We start from the raw sequence: 18657 nt of genomic DNA, 5'->3' as shown, positions 1-18657 counted from the left end.
CTTTTGTGAGTTTCTCCAAAATATCGATTACTAAATCTATTGAAGCCGCCTGGTTGTCTGTTATTGTATTAATAATGACATCGATTCATTAATAAAATAAGGCTATTCTTATACTATTCTATTCCGCAGAGATGTCAGAGGAAGTCGTGGCTATTCAGAAGTTTAATGTTGTGGCATAGAGCTGATTATACCCGCCCCCTCAGTAACTGCATTTAACTCCAATAAGGAACCAGTATCATGTTCAATTTCTTCCGTTTATTACAAAGAAAATGTCACTAAAATCGGTTCAGAATTATGCGAGTTACTGTCCATTTTGTAGAGAAGTCTGCATCTCTCAATAGACATTGTATTTGTTTACTAGTGGACCAATCTCTGTCCCTCTGCTGATACAAACATATTTATATATTCAAATCTGTCTGTTTATCTATCTATCTATCTATCTATCTATCTATCTATCTATCTATCTATCTATCTATCTATCTATCTATCTATCTATCTATCTATCATAGAGTTATTATCTATCTATCTATCTATCGGTCTGTCTGTCTGTCTGTCTGTCTGTCTATCTATCTATCTATCTATCTATCTATCGATCGATCTATCTATCTATCTGTCTGTCTGTCTGTCTGTCTGTCTATCTATCTATCTATCTATCATAGAGTTATTATCTATCTATCTATCATAGAGTTATTATCTATCTATCTATCTATCTATCTATCTATCTATCTATCTATCTATCTGTCTGTCTGTCTGTCTGTCTGTCTGTCTGTCTATCTATCTATCGATCTATCTGTCTGTCTGTCTGTCTGTCTGTCTGTCGATCGGTCTGTCTGTCTGTCTGTCTGTCTGTCTGTCTGTCTGTCTGTCTGTCTGTCTGTCTGTCTGTCTGTCTGTCTATCTATCTATCTATCTATCTATCTATCTATCGATCTATCTGTCTGTCTGTCTGTCTATCTATCTATCTATCTATCTATCATAGAGTTATTATCTATCTATCTATCTATCTATCTATCTATCTATCTATCTATCTATCTATCTATCTATCTATCTATCTATCTATCTATCTGTCTGTCTGTCTGTCTGTCTGTCTGCCTGTCTGTCTGTCGGCCTGTCTGTCTCTTTGTCTGCCTGTCTATCTGTCTCTCTGTCTGTCTGTCTGTCTGTCGACAACTCCACCACACAATTAGAAACTTAGCGCAAAGAAGGCCGGGGCTTGAAGGTATAAACCGTTTCTTATGATTATGTTTAATAATGTTTGGAGACGGAGCGGTGGGCGGTACAGAGCAGCTGTTGGAGTCAGGGGCGGTGCGGTTTCCACCGTAGCGCTCTGCTCCGGGCGGGGAGGAGGCGCTCGGTGGTTCTGCGGCGGATCCGTTATCTGGCGACGGCCTGTGGGCCTCCCCGGAAGGATGAACGTGCCGGGCAGACACCGCGGCGGCCAGTGTTGCCGGTGAACGCGGAGCCCCCGGCATCTCGCCCCGTGTTTTCAGGGAAGCGGCTCCTTCGGAACGAGTGGTTTGGGAAACAAGGCCGCGCTATTCGCGGAGCTGTCATGTTCAGTGGGCGGACCAAGCTAACGTTAAGCCACGTTATTATTATTCTCGCAGCTACCACACCGGGACGCCGCAGATAACGCCGTGCTTGGTGGTAAATAACGCCGCTATAACGCGCGGGCCGGTCACGCCGCTTGAATTCAACGGCGTTTTCTTTAAAGCCGCCGCTGTCCTGCCCGACGCCGACTCACCTGGAGACCCCGAGTCAACATGGCTGAACAGGACGTTTGTCCCCACCTGGATTCAATAGGCGAGGTGACCAAGGAGGAACTTCTCCACAAGTCGAAGGTGGGTTTGTCCCGCGCACTGTGGAGAATCCACAATTAACGTCGTTGTCATGAGCATGAAAACCATGTCCAACGCAACATGCAGTGTTATAATGTCATGGTCAATGGCAGCCTGTGGTGCACATCATCATGACAACAGGAAATGCACATTGTGAGGGGGCTGCCTTGTTTGCTAGGGGCTTTACTCATCTTTTACCGTACTGCATATGTATTCTGTTTTTAGTGTGAGTTAGAATTGTTAACATTCTGCTTATTGGGTTTTTTTTTTGTTTTATTGTTATATTGGCATATAACCTTAATTGGGGGATGAAGTATCTATCTATCTATCTATCTATCTATCTATCTATCTATCTATCTATCTATCTATCTATCTATCTATCTATCTATCTATCATGGGAATCAGTGTTTCAGTCGAACGCTGTATAATTTTGTTTTGTTTTCCCGTTTCCTTCTGCAGGGAACCTGCCAGTCATGTGGAGCAGGGGGTCCTAACCTGTGGGCCTGTCTGCAGGTACTACCGGTTGTTTATATCACCGCTAACATCCTTTTTAGAACCTTTAATCATTGTTTCAGGCACTTCTTTAAGTTTTCAGTGTTGTAGTGTTATTACTCTAGGATTACCGTGGTTAAAGCATGAAACTGAACAGGGCTCTCGCTAAAATCACGAGGACCCTTTGCGTGTTATTGCAGTCCAGAGAGAACAGTATTTTGAAAGCTCAGACGAGTTCCAATTGTTTCAATGGCTTTTTATTTAATTGGGCTTGAGCTCTTAGTGCGCTTGTTGTTTGTTCTGAGTTTTGAACAGGGCACAGAGCCTTGTAGATATCGACACTATTTGTATTGTGAAATAAATCACAGTGGTTCAAGTCTTTAATCACGCTGAGGTCATGAGTCAAAAACTAAGGACAAATCTGGGTCCCGGGGCTAGAACCAGTTGAGAACCCTGCCTTAGACATTGTAGAAGAATTCTGGAATTCTAAAAACATTTAACTAGTACTTCCTTATTATTTTAACTTTCTGGACTTCTTGCTCCTACATGCACAAAACCTCTCAATTCATTAGCATTTATTTTTTTATTTTTATATAGTCAGGGAAGCGTTTTCTTCAATATATAGTAGGCTGTATTTGTTATAGTAACTCAATAATTTGTTTTACATACCTGATTTGTGAAATTACAAATCACTTCAGGTTTGAAAGCACATCAACCGGCCGATTCCAAGTCTAATCACATCTTTTATGTGCCTTCTTCTAATATCTACGTTTGTTCAAATGACTCATTTACTCATTATTTCTGATGCAAATAAATGGCTTATTGTTCGTTTGACTCCATATTTTTTTGTGCAATGCAGAATGACTGCCCATACGTCGGCTGTGGAGAGTCCTACTGTGATCACAGCACCCTGCACGCTCAGGTGAACTCTCCTGTTGTTGAACATTAGAACCAACCTCCGTCCGAACGTCTCTGTCCAGTAACCTCTCACTGGTTAGAAAGAAGCTTTTACCCCAAACGTACCCAACATCCACATTGTGCTTTACTGTGTGTGTGTGTGTGTGTGTGTGTGTGTGTGTGTGTGTGTGTGTGTGTGTGTGCATGTGTGTGTGTGTGTGTGCGTGCGTGCGTGCGTGCGTGCGTGCGTGTGTGTGTGTGTGTGTGTATGTATGTGTGTGTGTGTGTGTGTGTGTGTGCTGCTGGCAGGCCAAGAAGCACAACCTCACGGTGAACCTGACAACGTTCAGGATCTGGTGCTATGTGTGCGAGCGGGAGGTGTTCCTGGAGCAGCGGCCTGCTCTGGTGCCTGCTGCTGCGGCCCCGCACCACTGCAAGGCCATGGAGCAGGTACGGCTTCGCTGCAAGAAGGTCAGCTCTGCTCTTTGTAGTTTTTATTTCTCTTTTTTTAATCGCAGTGTGTCTTGCTCTGTCGTTTCCTGCGCTGTTTTCCGAAATAAATGACGAATGTTGACGCTCCGGTTATTTATAAAGTCGTCAGTTCTGCTTCTCAGGATGCGACGCCTCAGCCGACGTCTCACCTGTTAAAATCTGTACCCATCGCTGTGGCAGAAGAAGAAGGTTCTGAGTCTGAGGAGGATGAGGTTAAACCCAGAGGTACAAATTATATAAATATATCTATACTGTATATATACAGTGTATATATATATATATACACTGTATATATAATTGTTTTTGCACCTTTAATGTGATTTTTTGTCTCATCCAGTTAAAAGAATGTATTTGAAATTCATGTAGTTCAATTCACAGATTTTGTAGCCAATTCACAGTAGCAGGGTGAAGGGTCTTTGTGACCAAAGACTTTTTTTTTTCAAGATACATATCATATAAAATCTTATCTGCCATATTAATGATAAAGGGTGGCTTAAAACCTGATTAACCAAATCCATCTTAATGAGCTTAAGACAATTCATGGTAATTTAACCTGTTTAAAGTGCCAATTTACACTGTTTGAGGTAGGATACCGACACTGAAAGATCTAGAGACTAATCTGGTTCAGTCATGTGACATAGTTGTGTTGTTTTGGTTTCTTTTTGTTTTGTAGGGTTGACAGGAATGAAAAACATTGGAAACTCCTGCTACATGAATGCTGCTCTTCAAGCCCTGTCCAACTGGTGAGATCATCTCCTCTCTAAGTGCTTCAAGTCATCAATAATATCCATGCTGTTATAGAGTGTGTTTGTGTGTGTGTGTGTGTGTGTGTGTGTGTGTGTGTGCCTGTGTGCGTGGGTGCATGCATGCGTACGTGCGTGCGTGTGTGTGTGTACTGTTAAAGCTGTGTTCGTAAATATTTACGTGACAAAATGGAACTTTTGTTGACGCCGGTGTTCTCCTTTCTCTCTCCTCCAGTCCTCCTCTCACCCAGTTCTTCCTGGATTGCAGCGGACTGGTCCGGACGGACAAGAAGCCAGCTCTGTGTAAGAGCTATCAGAAACTCATCACCGAACTGTGGCATAAAAAACGGTAAAGCATATGCCGCCACTTCTTCTGTTTGATTATTCAACATGTTCTTGATGAGAGGATAAGATTGCTCGCACTTGATCCTGATGACGACTGCCTGTCTCTCCTCCAGGCCCAGCTACGTGGTCCCTACCAGTCTGTCCCATGGCATCAAACTGGTCAATCCCATGTTTCGTGGCTATGCCCAGCAGGTATGGATTGAAATCTCACTTGTTGGGTATGCGGACCTGCCAACCTGCACGCTTTTTGTGTACCAACCACGCAATTCTTAGTCAAAATATGCAGGTGCGAAATGCCAGCAGAAAGTGCGCAAAAAAAAATAAAATAAATATATACTGTATATATATTATTGTAATTTTAATGACAGCAATCAATCAATAAATTAAAAAAAATACCGTACATTCATTGGGTATTTAAACTACATCCCTCGGATTGGACCAGATGCTGCGACCTTGTGCTTGTGGTTCTGTAAGCCCTCCCTCTCCTCTCACTCAACATCCGCTGATAGGCAACACATTGAGCGGTTCTTTATTATCCACCGAGGTGTAACGCTGCATTGCTAAGGTAAAATGGGAAGTGGGGGAGTTATAATAAAGCACAAAAATGTGACCGTATTGTTAACATATAAAACGTGAGATGCACTGATCGATCTGCCGGTGACCGGAATCGGTCGATTTTCACCGGCCGATCAGTGTGAGATATAGTTTCCGATTCCATGCCGGTCAAATTTACATGCTAGATACTGTTCTCATGTGCTGTCCTCCTAAAATTGCTCCAATACTCAAACCCGATACCAACGTAATGTAACGTAGTTGTTGACGCTCAAAAAAAGAGCAAAAGAAAGAAAATGTCGGCTGTTTGGAGGTACTCCAAGGTAAACAAAGAAGATTAGATAAATTATTTACTTACCACCTAATAATATTCCATAATTGTGCAGACTGTGTATCTATCACTGTAATTACAGCAGAGCTCGGTTTGTGATGAAAGTTTTGACTCTTTTTTGAGACTTGACTTCTTGACGAGTCACTCGGTTAAATGAGTCGTTCGATTTGATACACTTGGTTTAACGCACGGTGAGGGAAGGAGGACTTCTGGTGAACGAAAGTGGGAAGTTGTCCATTTATTTTATTATTATTATTTTTGTTCTGATTGCATTTTATTTGCAAAGTAACATAAATATAATATAAGTGTATATTTGCACTTAAAGTGAAAGAGACTTTAATTTGAAGTTTGAACTGGACAATTATATGTTAGTTATATGTTGGGTTCTACTAAAACTCAGTGGGGGTTACAGGTTGCATTATACTGAAACATGGTGACAGTCCATATTCCATTTTATTGGAACTCAGTGACAGTTTCATGTTGTTATTGTTCCAAAGTGAATAATGTACAATAATAAACAGTGTCAGAATCAGCAATCTCACTATTGTGGTAACTGAAAATTGCAGTGGTGCGTAAGTGCAGCTGTCCAATCATGTGAGCGTGATTAGATCACAGGATCTATCTGTCTTCTACGTACACCAGACCGTCATCTGCAGGGCAGACTTCAACAATCAACAATCTGAAATAGGAATCAGCCAAGAAATTGCAATTGGTGCATCTCTAGTTGGTAAACATGTTCGATAACTTAACGAGATGATGCATTTCAAGGGGTATATCCTAATGATATGCATTTGTATACTGTATATACTGTAGTTAGCCCTAGTAGCTTGCATACGATGTGATGAGCCTCGTTACGAGACGCATACGAGACGTTACGAGAGTCATTTAGCTCCAGTAACTCAAACACCACAGAGACTCCCTGTTACACTATTGTGGTACTCAAAATATTTTCATAAGGTTGGTAGGTCTGGGTATGTTTCCCAACTAGCCGTGACCCTTGTTTACCCACGATTGCGATTTCCAAGTAGCCCCATTTGATGAGAAAACCGCAAGTTGGAAACCGTTCTCTCGTGTTGACCCGAGTGGAGAGAACGATAAATGGCAGCAAGTACAAGACAAGTTCCAAAGACAATAATTACACCAGTGTCATGCCCAATGTTGCTCTGAAACTCTGGCCAGTGAGACCATTTGAACCTTAAGTAACATAATTGCATACCTCGGTGGTTGAATATAAGTATATAATGGGGAATTTCTTATTTATTTTATTTTATTTTACCAGAACCACTTTTATATGAAATCCCATCTCTTCCCCTGGGTTAGTATTATTCTTGGTTGTGTACTATGCTCGAGGAGTTGCTCTGAATGGCTCAAAGGGTCTCATTGTTGTGTTATGTTGATGCTTTCAATTGGGCATGGTAAGAATCATTCCAATAACAATAAACAACATAGTACTCTATTAATGCTTTGTAAAATTTGGTTGGCACAAAGTATAAGGAAAAAAAAAATGTTTATGAAAAGGGAAAAAGTTCAAGTTCAAGTTCACTTGAGAAAGTATCAAGGGCTGCTTCCAGGGAGGCACTTTGTGTCTTATCTGGAATTTAGAATTTAAAATATTATCACAAAAAGTCTACAATGCTTAGTTTTAGTCAACATTTGTTCTCTTTAATTTTTTTTATATTGCCGGTTTTCCTTTTATTTTATTCATTGCTTTATTATAATTCTTAGGCTATCCATCTATCCATCTATCTATCTATCTATCTATCTATCTATCTATCTATCTATCTATCTATCTATCTATCTATCTATCTATCTATCTATCTATCTATCTATCTATCTATCTATCTATCTATCTATCTATCTATCTATCTATCTATCTATCTATCTATCGTCAGCAAGTTTGCAGGTGTAAATGAACTTTCTTTTTCACACATGTTGTCCAGGACACTCAGGAGTTCCTGCGTTGTCTGATGGATCAGCTGCACGAGGAACTGAAAGAGCCCCTGGCAGAGTTTGTCCTTAATTGTGACGGAGGCGACGGGGACGATAGGAGGGACGGCGACCGCTCCCCGTCCGAGGACGAATTCCTCTCGTGCGACTCTGGCTCCAGCAGCGACAGGGGCGAGATGGGGGGTCCGGGAGAGGCGGAGCTGCTGATGCGGGACGAGTGCGACGGCATGATGGCGCCGGCGGGGGGCGCGGCAGGTCTGGGGCCTGGAGGCGTGATCTCGGTGAAGGAGAGGCTGAAGGAGAGGAGGGTGTCCGGCTCGCCGCTGCGGGGTGGCTCCCAGGAGATGGACGAGGACGCGGACGTGGATACGGCGGCGGAGGAAGGAGGACTCGAGCGGGGGGCGGAGGAGGAGTTGTCGCCGTCCTCCACACTGAACACGGAGGTCCAAGGAAATAATCTCCCACCAAGCGCAGGCCACGGGCAGAGCAGCAACACTTCTGGTAAAACAAGCGGGCTGCCGCAACTGTCTAGAACAGGAGTGTCAAACATCCAGGAAAAAATATACATATTTTTATTTAAATATTGCAGTTATGGCTGAACTGGGGGTGGCAGAGTTGAGGATGTTGAGATTTTCATTGGGAGTGACAAGGATGGATAGGATTAAGAATGAGTACATTAGAGGCACAGCTCAGGTTGGACAGTTGGGTGAAAAAGTGAGAGAGGTGAGATTGAGATGGTTTGGACATGTGCGTAGGGTGAGAGTTACATTGGGAGAAGGATGCTGAGGATGGCGCTGCCAGGCGAGAGGAAAAGAGGAAGGCCAAAGAGAAGGTTTATGGATGTGGTGAGGGAGGACATGCAGGCGGGTGGTGTAAGGGAGGAAGATGCGCAGAACAGAAAGTAGTGGAGGCAGATGATCCGCTGTGGCAACCCCTAACGGGAGTAGCCCAAAAAAGAAGGAGAAGATTGCAGTTATTATTATTATATTATTATTATTATGTGTAGGCCATTAGAGATACAGCTGAATCAATGACAGTTTATATGAGAGTCGGTCTCGTTTATCTGTTTCATAAAATGAAAAACTATCTGTGAACAACTTGTGAAATGAGACACTTTATAATCATAGCAGAGCAGGTGGGAAAAACAAGCAGCGGACTGAGCGACAAAGCCTTTGGGAAGTGTTTTACAGTAACGGCATCAACAGGCCTAATTTTGAAAAAAGCAAACCAACTTGTCCTGTAATTTTATTTGCTTTATTCCAACTTTATCAGCCTGAAAAAACATCTAAAAGGGGCTGTGTCTCCAATTCAGGCCACGACCTGAAATTAATTTTGACACGCATGGTCCAGCACGACTCCTTAAACGATGACATGGCTGCCGGTTTGTAGGTATATGTGTGTGTATGTAGCATGCAAATCTGCTCTGTGTTTATCTGTTGGTTTGTACTCTAGAGCCCGACAACGAGGTGTTGATGACACAGTCCCATCCTTGCAGTCCTGTACGCACGCTCCAGGATTTGCACCCCAAACTGTCCTCCAGCCCCCCTCGTTCCAGCCCCCTCCGCTCTGCGTACGCCTTCAAGAAAGGTGTGAAACTTCTGTCGTGACGTGTTTGAAATTCACTCTCAAATCATGTATAATTCCACATCACGTCTCTTTGCGTACAATACGTTTTTAAGTAGAGAAAAATATACGGTAATACGCCATATTGAGTTTCTCCTCCATGCTCCCCCTTCCTGGCATGTTTCCTCTCCAGCTCAGCTGCTTTTGAGTGCTAGGAAGAAGAAGCAGTCTCGGTACCGCAGCATCATCTCCGATATCTTTGACGGCTCCATTCTCAGTTTGGTCCAGTGCCTGACCTGCGACAGGGTGAGTTGTAGTTGCAGCATTCTGATACCAGGGGGAGCAGCACACTAGATTTTCTCTTACTATTCTACATTTACACCCACCCTAATACCAATATTAGACATTTTTTTCTTTGCATATTCATGTCACAATCAAAGCTAATATATGAATTTATCGAATTTTTCCTTTTTAATGAACAGTCTTCCAATTCCAATGGAAATATTTATTATTTTATTGTTTTTTTCACATCCAGCCTTGATTGTTCATGAGTATCAACCTACCGCTGTCCTCTTCATTCAGTTGCATTTGTATGTCAGAACTATTCTAATCACACTCCAATAATGTTGGCGATGTTCATATAATGATTAAAAATGTTTAATCTGCCACACGTCGGATTCTCCTTTACGTCTGAATTTATGGTGCACACAATTACCATTGTCAACCATTACACAGCCACAATAATCAATATGTCTTTGCTATACATCTCGACAACAGCTACCAAATTGGTAGACTACATATTCTGGCAAACACACTGCTTTTCCTTAACTGGGTTATGGGTACTATTATGGTTTGCGTGGGTGGAAGGATTGATATTATACTTACTCTATGTGTATGGATGAGAAGTATGCACACAGTCACAGTGCCAACAGTTGACCTAACCAGTTAATCAAACCTCACAGTATTTTCTACTGATTTGGAGACAAAAATGTAAGAGCCTCTGTAAATTCTAAACATGTAAACATCTTTATCAAAGTGAGAAGAGACTGTAACATTGCTTTAAAGTGGTTGCTATAAACCTAGTATCATCGTCATCATAGACACAAACGGATTAAGTGAGGATACATTCATCCTCTGGTTGGTTGTGTAGGTCTCCACCACTGTGGAAACGTTCCAGGACCTCTCTCTCCCCATCCCCGGTAAAGAGGACCTGGCCAAGCTGCACTCCTCCATCCATCAGAACCTGCCGGCCAAGACCGGGGTCTGTCCCGACAGCTACGGCTCGCAGGGCTGGATCTCCTACATCATGGACTCCATACGCAGGTCAGCGGGGCAGGAGATGAACGCCGTCCAAGTGCCGCTTGATATGTCGGATGCAGTCAGGGTGTTCTTGAGGTTGTGCTGCAGCCGTTTCAGTTTGCGTCTTTTCTGTGATGTGCCTGTGATCAGGTTCGTAGTTTCCTGTATCCCGACCTGGTTTTGGGGACCCATGGTGACACTCGAAGACTGCCTCGCTGCCTTCTTTGCCGCTGATGAGCTGAAAGGTGCACGACCACCGGAGAATTCAGAGCCACAGATTGTCGTGTTGACTCACACCGAACTTTGTATTTAAAACGGTTTCTTTGTTGTATTTGCAGGGGACAACATGTACAGCTGTGAAAGATGTAAAAAGTGAGTAGAGTAAGTAGGAGAACTGACTTACGGGTGCTCACATGGGTTAGTATTTCATATTACAAACGCATGCTCTGGATACTATATTTCCAAAACTTTAAAATGAATTTCTGCCAGTGACATTTCTCTTAAAAAGCATGGAAATACTTTATTTGCCCATTTGATTTAATTTGACAGTTTTGGATATTATATATTATTTATTAGTTATAGTGTAAGAATGCTGATGCCTTAATGTTCTTATTATTATTACGATCCATCAGGAGCAATTAGGGGTTAAGTGTCTTGCTCAAGGACACTACAGCATGCTAGCAGGAGGAGCCTGGGATCGAACCAGCAACCTTTAGATCACTAGACCACCAGCTCTACCGCCTGAGCTACCATCCCCCCGTGATGATGATGATGATGATTATTATTATTATTATTATTATGATTATTATTGATATTATTTCTGTATATTGTATATTATATACGTCTGTATATTATTATATGTCTGCAAAAGACAAATATTAGATCACAGGAAACTATTTTATGAGGAAATGAGGCTGTGGCTGCATCCGATATTACAATTCATAGAAAAGAAGGTACACAGAAGTTCAGAGAAATCATGTTAAATGAAAATGAGCATATTCCAGCTCACCATTACAACATACTAGATTTCTAAAATTGAAACAGATCAATTCAAAGCATTTGGTGAGGTGGTTTTAGTACAAAAACATAGCGATGAGAAAAGATAATAAATTACTATAAAACATTTTTTTACTTATTGAATTATAAAATGTATTGAATAAAATATAAGCATTGACTTCACAATATAATCATTTATTGTTATTAAAATAGACGAAAATCCTATTGTAATTTTGACTTACTATAGATACTGTATGTTTACACATATCACATCACATATGTCTCTTTGTAATGTTATATTTAAAAGAGTCTTCCTGTCTCTTGATATCATATATTTGATGTCATTACATAAGTGAGCTGCCTTGTGACTTCAATTTGATATTTGATCTAGAAGTAGTGGAAATAGCAGCAATCAATACATTAAGTTTGATACACATTGTTCTTTCACTTCACAGGTTGAGAAATGGTGTGAAATATTGCAAAGTACTTCGACTACCTGAGGTGTGTGTGTGTGTGTGTGTGTGTGTGTGTATTAGTTGAGATAACAGTTTCACTTGTGGTTGATCTATAACCGGTAACATCAAATTCATTTGTGTGCATTTGTGTGTAACTGCCCGTGTGTAGATTTTGTGCATTCACCTGAAGCGCTTTCGGCACGAGGTCATGTATTCCTTTAAGATTGGCAGCCACGTGTCCTTCCCACTGGAGGGCCTGGACCTGCGGCCTTTCCTGGCCAAAGACGGTCCCTCCCAAATGACCACCTATGACCTGCTGTCAGTCATCTGTCACCACGGCACTGCAGGAAGTATGAGTGCATGTTTGTTGATATGGCCGTTTGTATTATCTCTTGTACTGTCTTTTTCTTCTGAGCTAATCTGTTATTTGTTCTTATTTTCCAATGATTTTCTAGGTGGGCACTACATAGCATACTGTCAGAATGTGATCAATGGCCAGTGGTACGAGTTTGACGACCAGTATGTAACAGAAGTCCATGAAACCGTGGTGCAGAATGCGGAGGCCTACGTGCTGTTTTATAGGTCATTTATCAACCATTCCATTACGACGAGCAAGGCAAACGTTTGTTTATTCTATTCAATATTCACTTCTAATTTTGCTGTCGTGCAGGAAGAGCAGCGAGGAGTCGGTGAGGGAGCGGCAGAAGGTGGTGGCTCTGGCCAACATGAAGGAGCCCAGTCTGCTTCAGTTCTACATCTCCAGGGAATGGCTCAACAAGTTTAACACCTTCACGGAGCCGGGCCCCATCAGCAACCACACCTTTCTTTGTCAGCATGGAGGTCCGACTCCTTATCTGAACATTTCCTTCTCCAGGATTCACATTCTTTGGCATAATAACAAACTTCAATATCTTTGCATCTCCCATCAGGGATCCCACCTAATAAGTACCACTACATAGACGACCTGGTTGTGATTCTTCCTCAAAACGTGTGGGAGTACCTTTACAACAGGTGAGTGGCTGACACACGTCCATGACATTAAATGATGCCAGTTCCGACATTCATTTACTTTTTTTTTTATTTGTTTGGTATATATCTTCTGTATTTGCATCTCCAGTTTTGGAGGTGGCCCTGCAGTAAACCACCTCTACATGTGTGCCATCTGCCAAGTGGAAATTGAAGCTCTGGCAAAACGTAGAAAAGTGGAAATAGACACCTTCATCAAAGTAAGGAGTTGTACTGTGCTCTTATAGATCATATATGTATTATTCTGCGCTGTATAGTAAACATTTCACTCATTCCACTTGTGCCTGCAGCTGAATAAAGAGTTCCAGGCAGAGGAGGCTCCTACGGTTATCCTGTGTATCAGCATGCAGTGGTTCAGAGAGTGGGAAAGCTTTGTCAAAGGCAAAGACAATGGTAACGACACACCCCGTGATATTGCATGAAGAACCTTGTGCATGTAGAACCTCATAGATGTAGAACCTCGTGCATGTAGAACCTCCTGCATGTAGAATCTCATAAATGTAGAACCTTGTGCATGTAGAACCTCATACATGTAGAACCTCGTGCATGTAGAACCTTGTGCATGTAGAACCTTGTGCATGTAGAACCTCGTGCATGTAGAACCTCGTGCATGTAGAACCTCGTGCATGTAGAACCTCGTGCATGAAGAACCTTGTGTGTGAAGGACCTTGTGTATGTAGAACCTTGTGCATGTAGAACAGTGTTTATGTAGAACCTTGTGCATGTAGAACCTTGTGCATGTAGAACCTTGTGCATATAGAACCTTGTGCATGTAGAACCTTGTGCATATAGAATCTTGTGCATCTAGAACCTTGTGCATCTAGAACCTTGTGCATATAGAACCTTGTGCATATAGAACCTTGTGCATCTAGAACCTCGTGCATGTAGAACCTCGTGCATGTAGAACCTTTTGTATGTAGAACCTTGTGCATGTAGAGCCTCATGCATGTAGAACCTCGTGCATGAAGAACCTCATGCAAGAAGAACCTTGATATGAAGGACCTCGTGTATGAAGAACCTTGTGTGTGAAGGACCTTGTGTATGTAGAACCTTGTGCATGTAGAACAGTGTTTATGTAGAACCTTGTGCATGTAGAACCTTGTGCATGTAGAACCTTGTGCATATAGAACCTTGTGCATGTAGAACCTTGTGCATGTAGAACCTTGTGCATGTAGAACCTTGTGCATATAGAACCTTGTGCATGTAGAACCTTGTGCATGTAGAACCTTGTGCATATAGAACCTTGTGCATATAGAACCTTGTGCATCTAGAACCTCGTGCATGTAGAACCTCGTGCATGTAGAACCTTTTGTATGTAGAACCTTGTGCATGTAGAGCCTCATGCATGTAGAACCTCGTGCATGAAGAACCTCATGCAAGAAGAACCTCGTATATGAAGGACCTCGTGTATGAAGAACCTTGTGTGTGAAGGACCTTGTGTATGTAGAACCTTGTGCATGTAGAACAGTGTTTATGTAGAACCTTGTGCATGTAGAACCTTGTGCATGTAGAACCTTGTGCATATAGAACCTTGTGCATGTAGAACCTTGTGCATGTAGAACCTTGTGCATATAGAACCTTGTGCATGTAGAACCTTGTGCATGTAGAACCTTGTGCATATAGAACCTTGTGCATATAGAACCTTGTGCATCTAGAACCTCGTGCATGTAGAACCTCGTGCATGTAGAACCTTTTGTATGTAGAACCTTGTGCATGTAGAGCCTCATGCATGTAGAACCTCGTGCATGAAGAACCTCATGCAAGAAGAACCTCGTATATGAAGGACCTCGTGTATGAAGAACCTTGTGTGTGAAGGACCTTGTGTATGTAGAACCTTGTGCATGTAGAACAGTGTTTATGTAGAACCTTGTGCATGTAGAACCTTGTGCATGTAGAACCTTGTGCATATAGAACCTTGTGCATGTAGAACCTTGTGCATGTAGAACCTTGTGCATGTAGAACCTTGTGCATATAGAACCTTGTGCATGTAGAACCTCCTGCATGTACAACCTCTTGCATGTAGAACCTCGTGGGCAGAAAAGTCAAATGTTTTGGTTTTGTCTTCTCAGAGCTGCCCGGCCCCATTGACAATAGTAAGATTGGGGTTATGAAAGGAGGACACATACAACTCAAACAAGGTGAGTAGTCTCAATTTTGGTTGTGATTTAGGCTCTAAATTTGGAAGGGTGTGTGTACAAGTAACTTTCCCTGCTGATGGTTATCATGTTGCGTGCATTCTACAATCAGATAAAAAAAAAAAAAACATTTTCATAACTCAGCTGGTTGTTGCGTACTTTGTGGTTTGATCGCGCTCACAAATGATACTGTATTTAAGCTTGTGAGTCAAACTGATACACTCTAGGTGTTTAGACGTTGTGGTTAATATGTTGACGCCTAAACGACAATAAATATTGATATTACAGGTTGTGTATTAAATATAACCATGGTGCTGAGTAAATGCAGTTGCACGTGTACCGGCACCTAACCTCAAACATTTAATTCATGATTAATTTCATCCCCTGTAATGTTTTGTTTGCTTACCAGTAAGGTTTGTGCTTTAGTCAAACAAAAAAAAACAAAAGGCACATTGAAGCTCACTGAACTGCGTGCTTTATGGAGGTAGAGGTAGAGAACAATATGCTCACAGCCGTGGCATACTGTTCTAAAGATATAACTTCTCTTCAAAATGAAACAAAAACACTTGTCAGCTTCCCACTAATTACAAATCTGCCCCATTTGTTTACCACTTATGGATCCATGGTAACTTAGTACTTTGTTACCTTGGCTCATGTTAGGAAACATCTCTGCATTAGTGATGGAGTTCTCAATCTGTTGCATTTTGAAACATTTTGAAAACGTATATGACGGTTAAGGATATCAGGAATGTAAGATGAGAACTATTTGACAGTATCTATTTTCAAAATGATGAAAATAGACGTGTGTGGTTTTTTCGTCAATAATATGGCACAGACATTGGTAAATAGTTAAACGCCACTCCTAACCACACATGTCACGGTATTTATTTATTTTTTATGGAAACCTGTATTTTCTTTAAGGCACTGGTTCATTTGGAATCCTTCATTTTCATCTCTCCCCCCCCAGGCGCTGACTACGGTCAGATCTCTGAAGACACGTGGCAGTATCTCCTGGGCATCTACGGTGGAGGGCCGGAGATCGCCGTGAGACAGACGGTGGCTCTGGCAGATCCCGACGGCCTCCATGGGGAGAGGAAGATCGAGGCAGAGACCAGGGCGCTCTGAGGCAGCGAGGTGGAAAGTTTGGCTTGTTGCAGAGAATCCCGGCTCTTATGCATGTTGACACGTTAAGCCGAGCATCCAATCACAGCCTGGGTCTCTCGTGGGCCAACCGAGATATTGTTTTACATATTTTATGGAGCATTGTTTTGTTAGGGTTAGGGTTTTAAAGCTACTTCTACATCCCTTCTCATTCTTTTTTTTTTTCTTCTTAATTTTAGTTTTTGTTGTTTTTCTCTCATTCCTCAGGGTCTTCTGGCTTCTCCGCTCCTGCCCCGCGCAGAAAAAGTGACACTTTGCACCTTGGTAAAGAAGCCCCCGTCATGAGCACTTTGTAAATGATCAGCGCATCACGGTTGACCTGTCATATAGAGTGTAGTGGGAGAGCAGGTGATTATTTATTGAGCATTTTAGATCTTTAACATTACACTGTGTGGGATAACAGATCATGGAGCCGGTTTCGTAGCCATGGCGTCCTAGTGGCCGCTTGTGGTAGCCACGTGTCCCGCTATGAGCCATCTTTGACTCTGGTTGAGCCAGAGCAGATGCCGATGGAGGGACGGCGGCACAGCTCTTTGCCTGATGACTGTGTTGCTTGTACGTCGAGGAGCAAGAGACATTCAACGGCACTGGCAACTTTCCCAGGAGCAGTGGGTAAAAGGAAACAACCCTGAAAAGGTCAAATTGATATTACACATTTCATACTGTATGGTGGGGGAAGGGTGGTGTTTGGGAATACTTTCGAGGAACGTTGACATATTTATTCAAATACACACGTATGTTTTAAACTCACTTATAACCACCGGTCAAAAGTTTTAGAACACCTACATTTTTTCCAGTTTTTATTGAAATGTACGCAGTTTAATGTCTCAATGTACTCTGGAATTAAAGCGTAGAGCAAATAAACAATTGAGATAAAAAATAAATAAATCATGGAATCGTTTTGTTTATTAAATGTGATCTACATTTTTGACCCATCAAAGAAGCCACCTTTTTCAGTTATAACAGCCGAATGCACTCGTGGCATTCTTTCTTTAATGGAAATCAAATATTGTTGGCAAAGTTCTTCCCAACACTGTTGCAAAAGTTCCCTCAAAAAAAGTGCTGCACTTGTAGGCTGCTTTGCTTTCACCCTCCTGTCCAGTTCATCCCAAACCAGCTCCATAGGGTTTAAGTCTGGAGACTGTGCTGGCCCTTCCATAATTTGAATTCTACTGTCTTGTTATTTTGTTCTAAGGTAGTTCTGACAGCCTGGGGGGGGTGTTTTGGGTCATTATCTTGCTGTGGGATCGATCCCTGACCAACTAGGCGTAGACCAAAGAGTGTTGCATGACGCTGCAAAATGCTGTGAATGCCCTTTTGGTTCAGGGTGCCGGTCACTCTGTGCAAGTCACCAACTCTGGGTCCGGAAAAAGAGCCCCAGACCATCACGCTTCCCCCCCCGTGTTCCACAGTTGGTGTCACACACTGAGGAACCATCCTTTCGCCTACTCGACTGGGTACAAAAACCCCTGCGTGATGAACCGAAGATTTTCACATTTTGATTTCATGGGTCCACAGGCCTCCCTACAGTAGTCCACTGGCAGTGTTTTGTGGCCCAGGCCATCTTAGCAATGTCTTTCTTACTGCCACTCGACCTGTCGATCCTGCAACTCCAGGTCTTCTCTCCGCAGTTGAAACTGAGTCTTGCTTACTTCCACCAGCGTTGAGCTGTGCTTGAAGCTGTTGTCCGGTGAGCCGCCTGTCACGCCAGCTGTTGACTCTCAGAAACTTGTCTTCTGATTCTGTTGTGGCTTTGGGTCTGCCGGACCTCCTCTTGTCAGAGTCTCCTCCAGTTTCCAAGTGCCTTTGATGGCTAGGAAACTGTACTCGCTGACACCAGGACTTTGTTTGCAATTTCTCTCAAGGAAGGACATGTGCATGTGCAACAAAAAAAATAAACTTACAAGTGTTGTTGTAAGTTTATTTTTTTTGTTAGTTGCATTTTTATGGCGATTATGAGAGCAATGTATCCTGCAGTGCAGTGTTGTCCAAATAATGCTTCGGAGGGTGAAATAACACAAATAATAATAATAATAATAACCCAACACTGCTTTTATACAGACAGGATTTGTTAGTAATCAACAAAAGTTGGGACATCTGTAGGAATTGTTTGCATCAACTTTCAAGGCTCAATTTCCTTTTTTTCCCTGAAATGTACAGTACATTATTTTGCAGCTTTTGGTAACCTTAACCTTTTTTTAATTTTTGAAACCTCTGGAAGTTTACCGCTTACCTTTGTACCATTTCAGGTTATTCACTGGACTTGAACTGCTTAAGTATCAATCAAAACTGGAAAAATGGGGGTGTTCTAAAAGCTTTGACCAATAGTGTATTGCAATCCGGATGGTGCTCTCAGAGACCAGAGATGGAAGAAGAGGTTAGGGT

At 42.2% G+C, this 18657-nt stretch overlaps 1 protein-coding gene across 2 annotated transcripts; it reads left to right on the top strand.

The window, feature by feature from the left end:
• Positions 1-1377: 1377 nt before the first annotated feature.
• On the top strand, positions 1378-17281 carry usp20 (ubiquitin specific peptidase 20). Of its 2 annotated transcripts, none has more exons than XM_080017786.1 (24): positions 1378-1841; positions 2298-2351; positions 3190-3252; positions 3537-3677; positions 3842-3944; positions 4393-4462; positions 4698-4811; positions 4921-4999; positions 7631-8138; positions 9090-9224; positions 9394-9506; positions 10351-10523; positions 10650-10744; positions 10838-10871; positions 11951-11996; positions 12120-12300; positions 12406-12532; positions 12621-12790; positions 12880-12961; positions 13068-13176; positions 13267-13369; positions 15046-15114; positions 16079-16245; positions 16480-17281. In XM_080017786.1, the coding sequence occupies exons 1-23, from the start codon at positions 1764-1766 to the stop codon at positions 16234-16236; spliced, it is 2805 nt and encodes a 934-aa protein (XP_079873912.1). In that variant the 5' UTR covers positions 1378-1763; the 3' UTR covers positions 16237-16245; positions 16480-17281. The 2 variants fall into 2 exon arrangements, with proteins under 2 accessions (XP_079873912.1, XP_079873911.1); XM_080017785.1 differs by having other exon boundaries at positions 3537-3698.
• Positions 17282-18657: the final 1376 nt, after the last annotated feature.

The sequence above is a fragment of the Zeus faber genome, assembly GCF_960531495.2.
Source record: "Zeus faber genome assembly, chromosome: 17".
Lineage (NCBI taxonomy): Eukaryota > Metazoa > Chordata > Actinopteri > Zeiformes > Zeidae > Zeus > Zeus faber.
This window is presented reverse-complemented; position numbering and strand designations above follow the sequence as displayed.

Coding starts and splice junctions, on each gene's coding strand:
- usp20 (XM_080017785.1), top strand. CDS start 1,764: ATGGCTGAACAGGACGTTTGTCCCCACCTGGATTCAATAGGCGAGGTG. Junction 12,533..12,620: donor GCCTACGTGCTGTTTTATAG/GTCATTTATCAA, acceptor GCTGTCGTGCAG/GAAGAGCAGCGAGGAGTCGG. Junction 13,177..13,266: donor AAATAGACACCTTCATCAAA/GTAAGGAGTTGT, acceptor TTGTGCCTGCAG/CTGAATAAAGAGTTCCAGGC.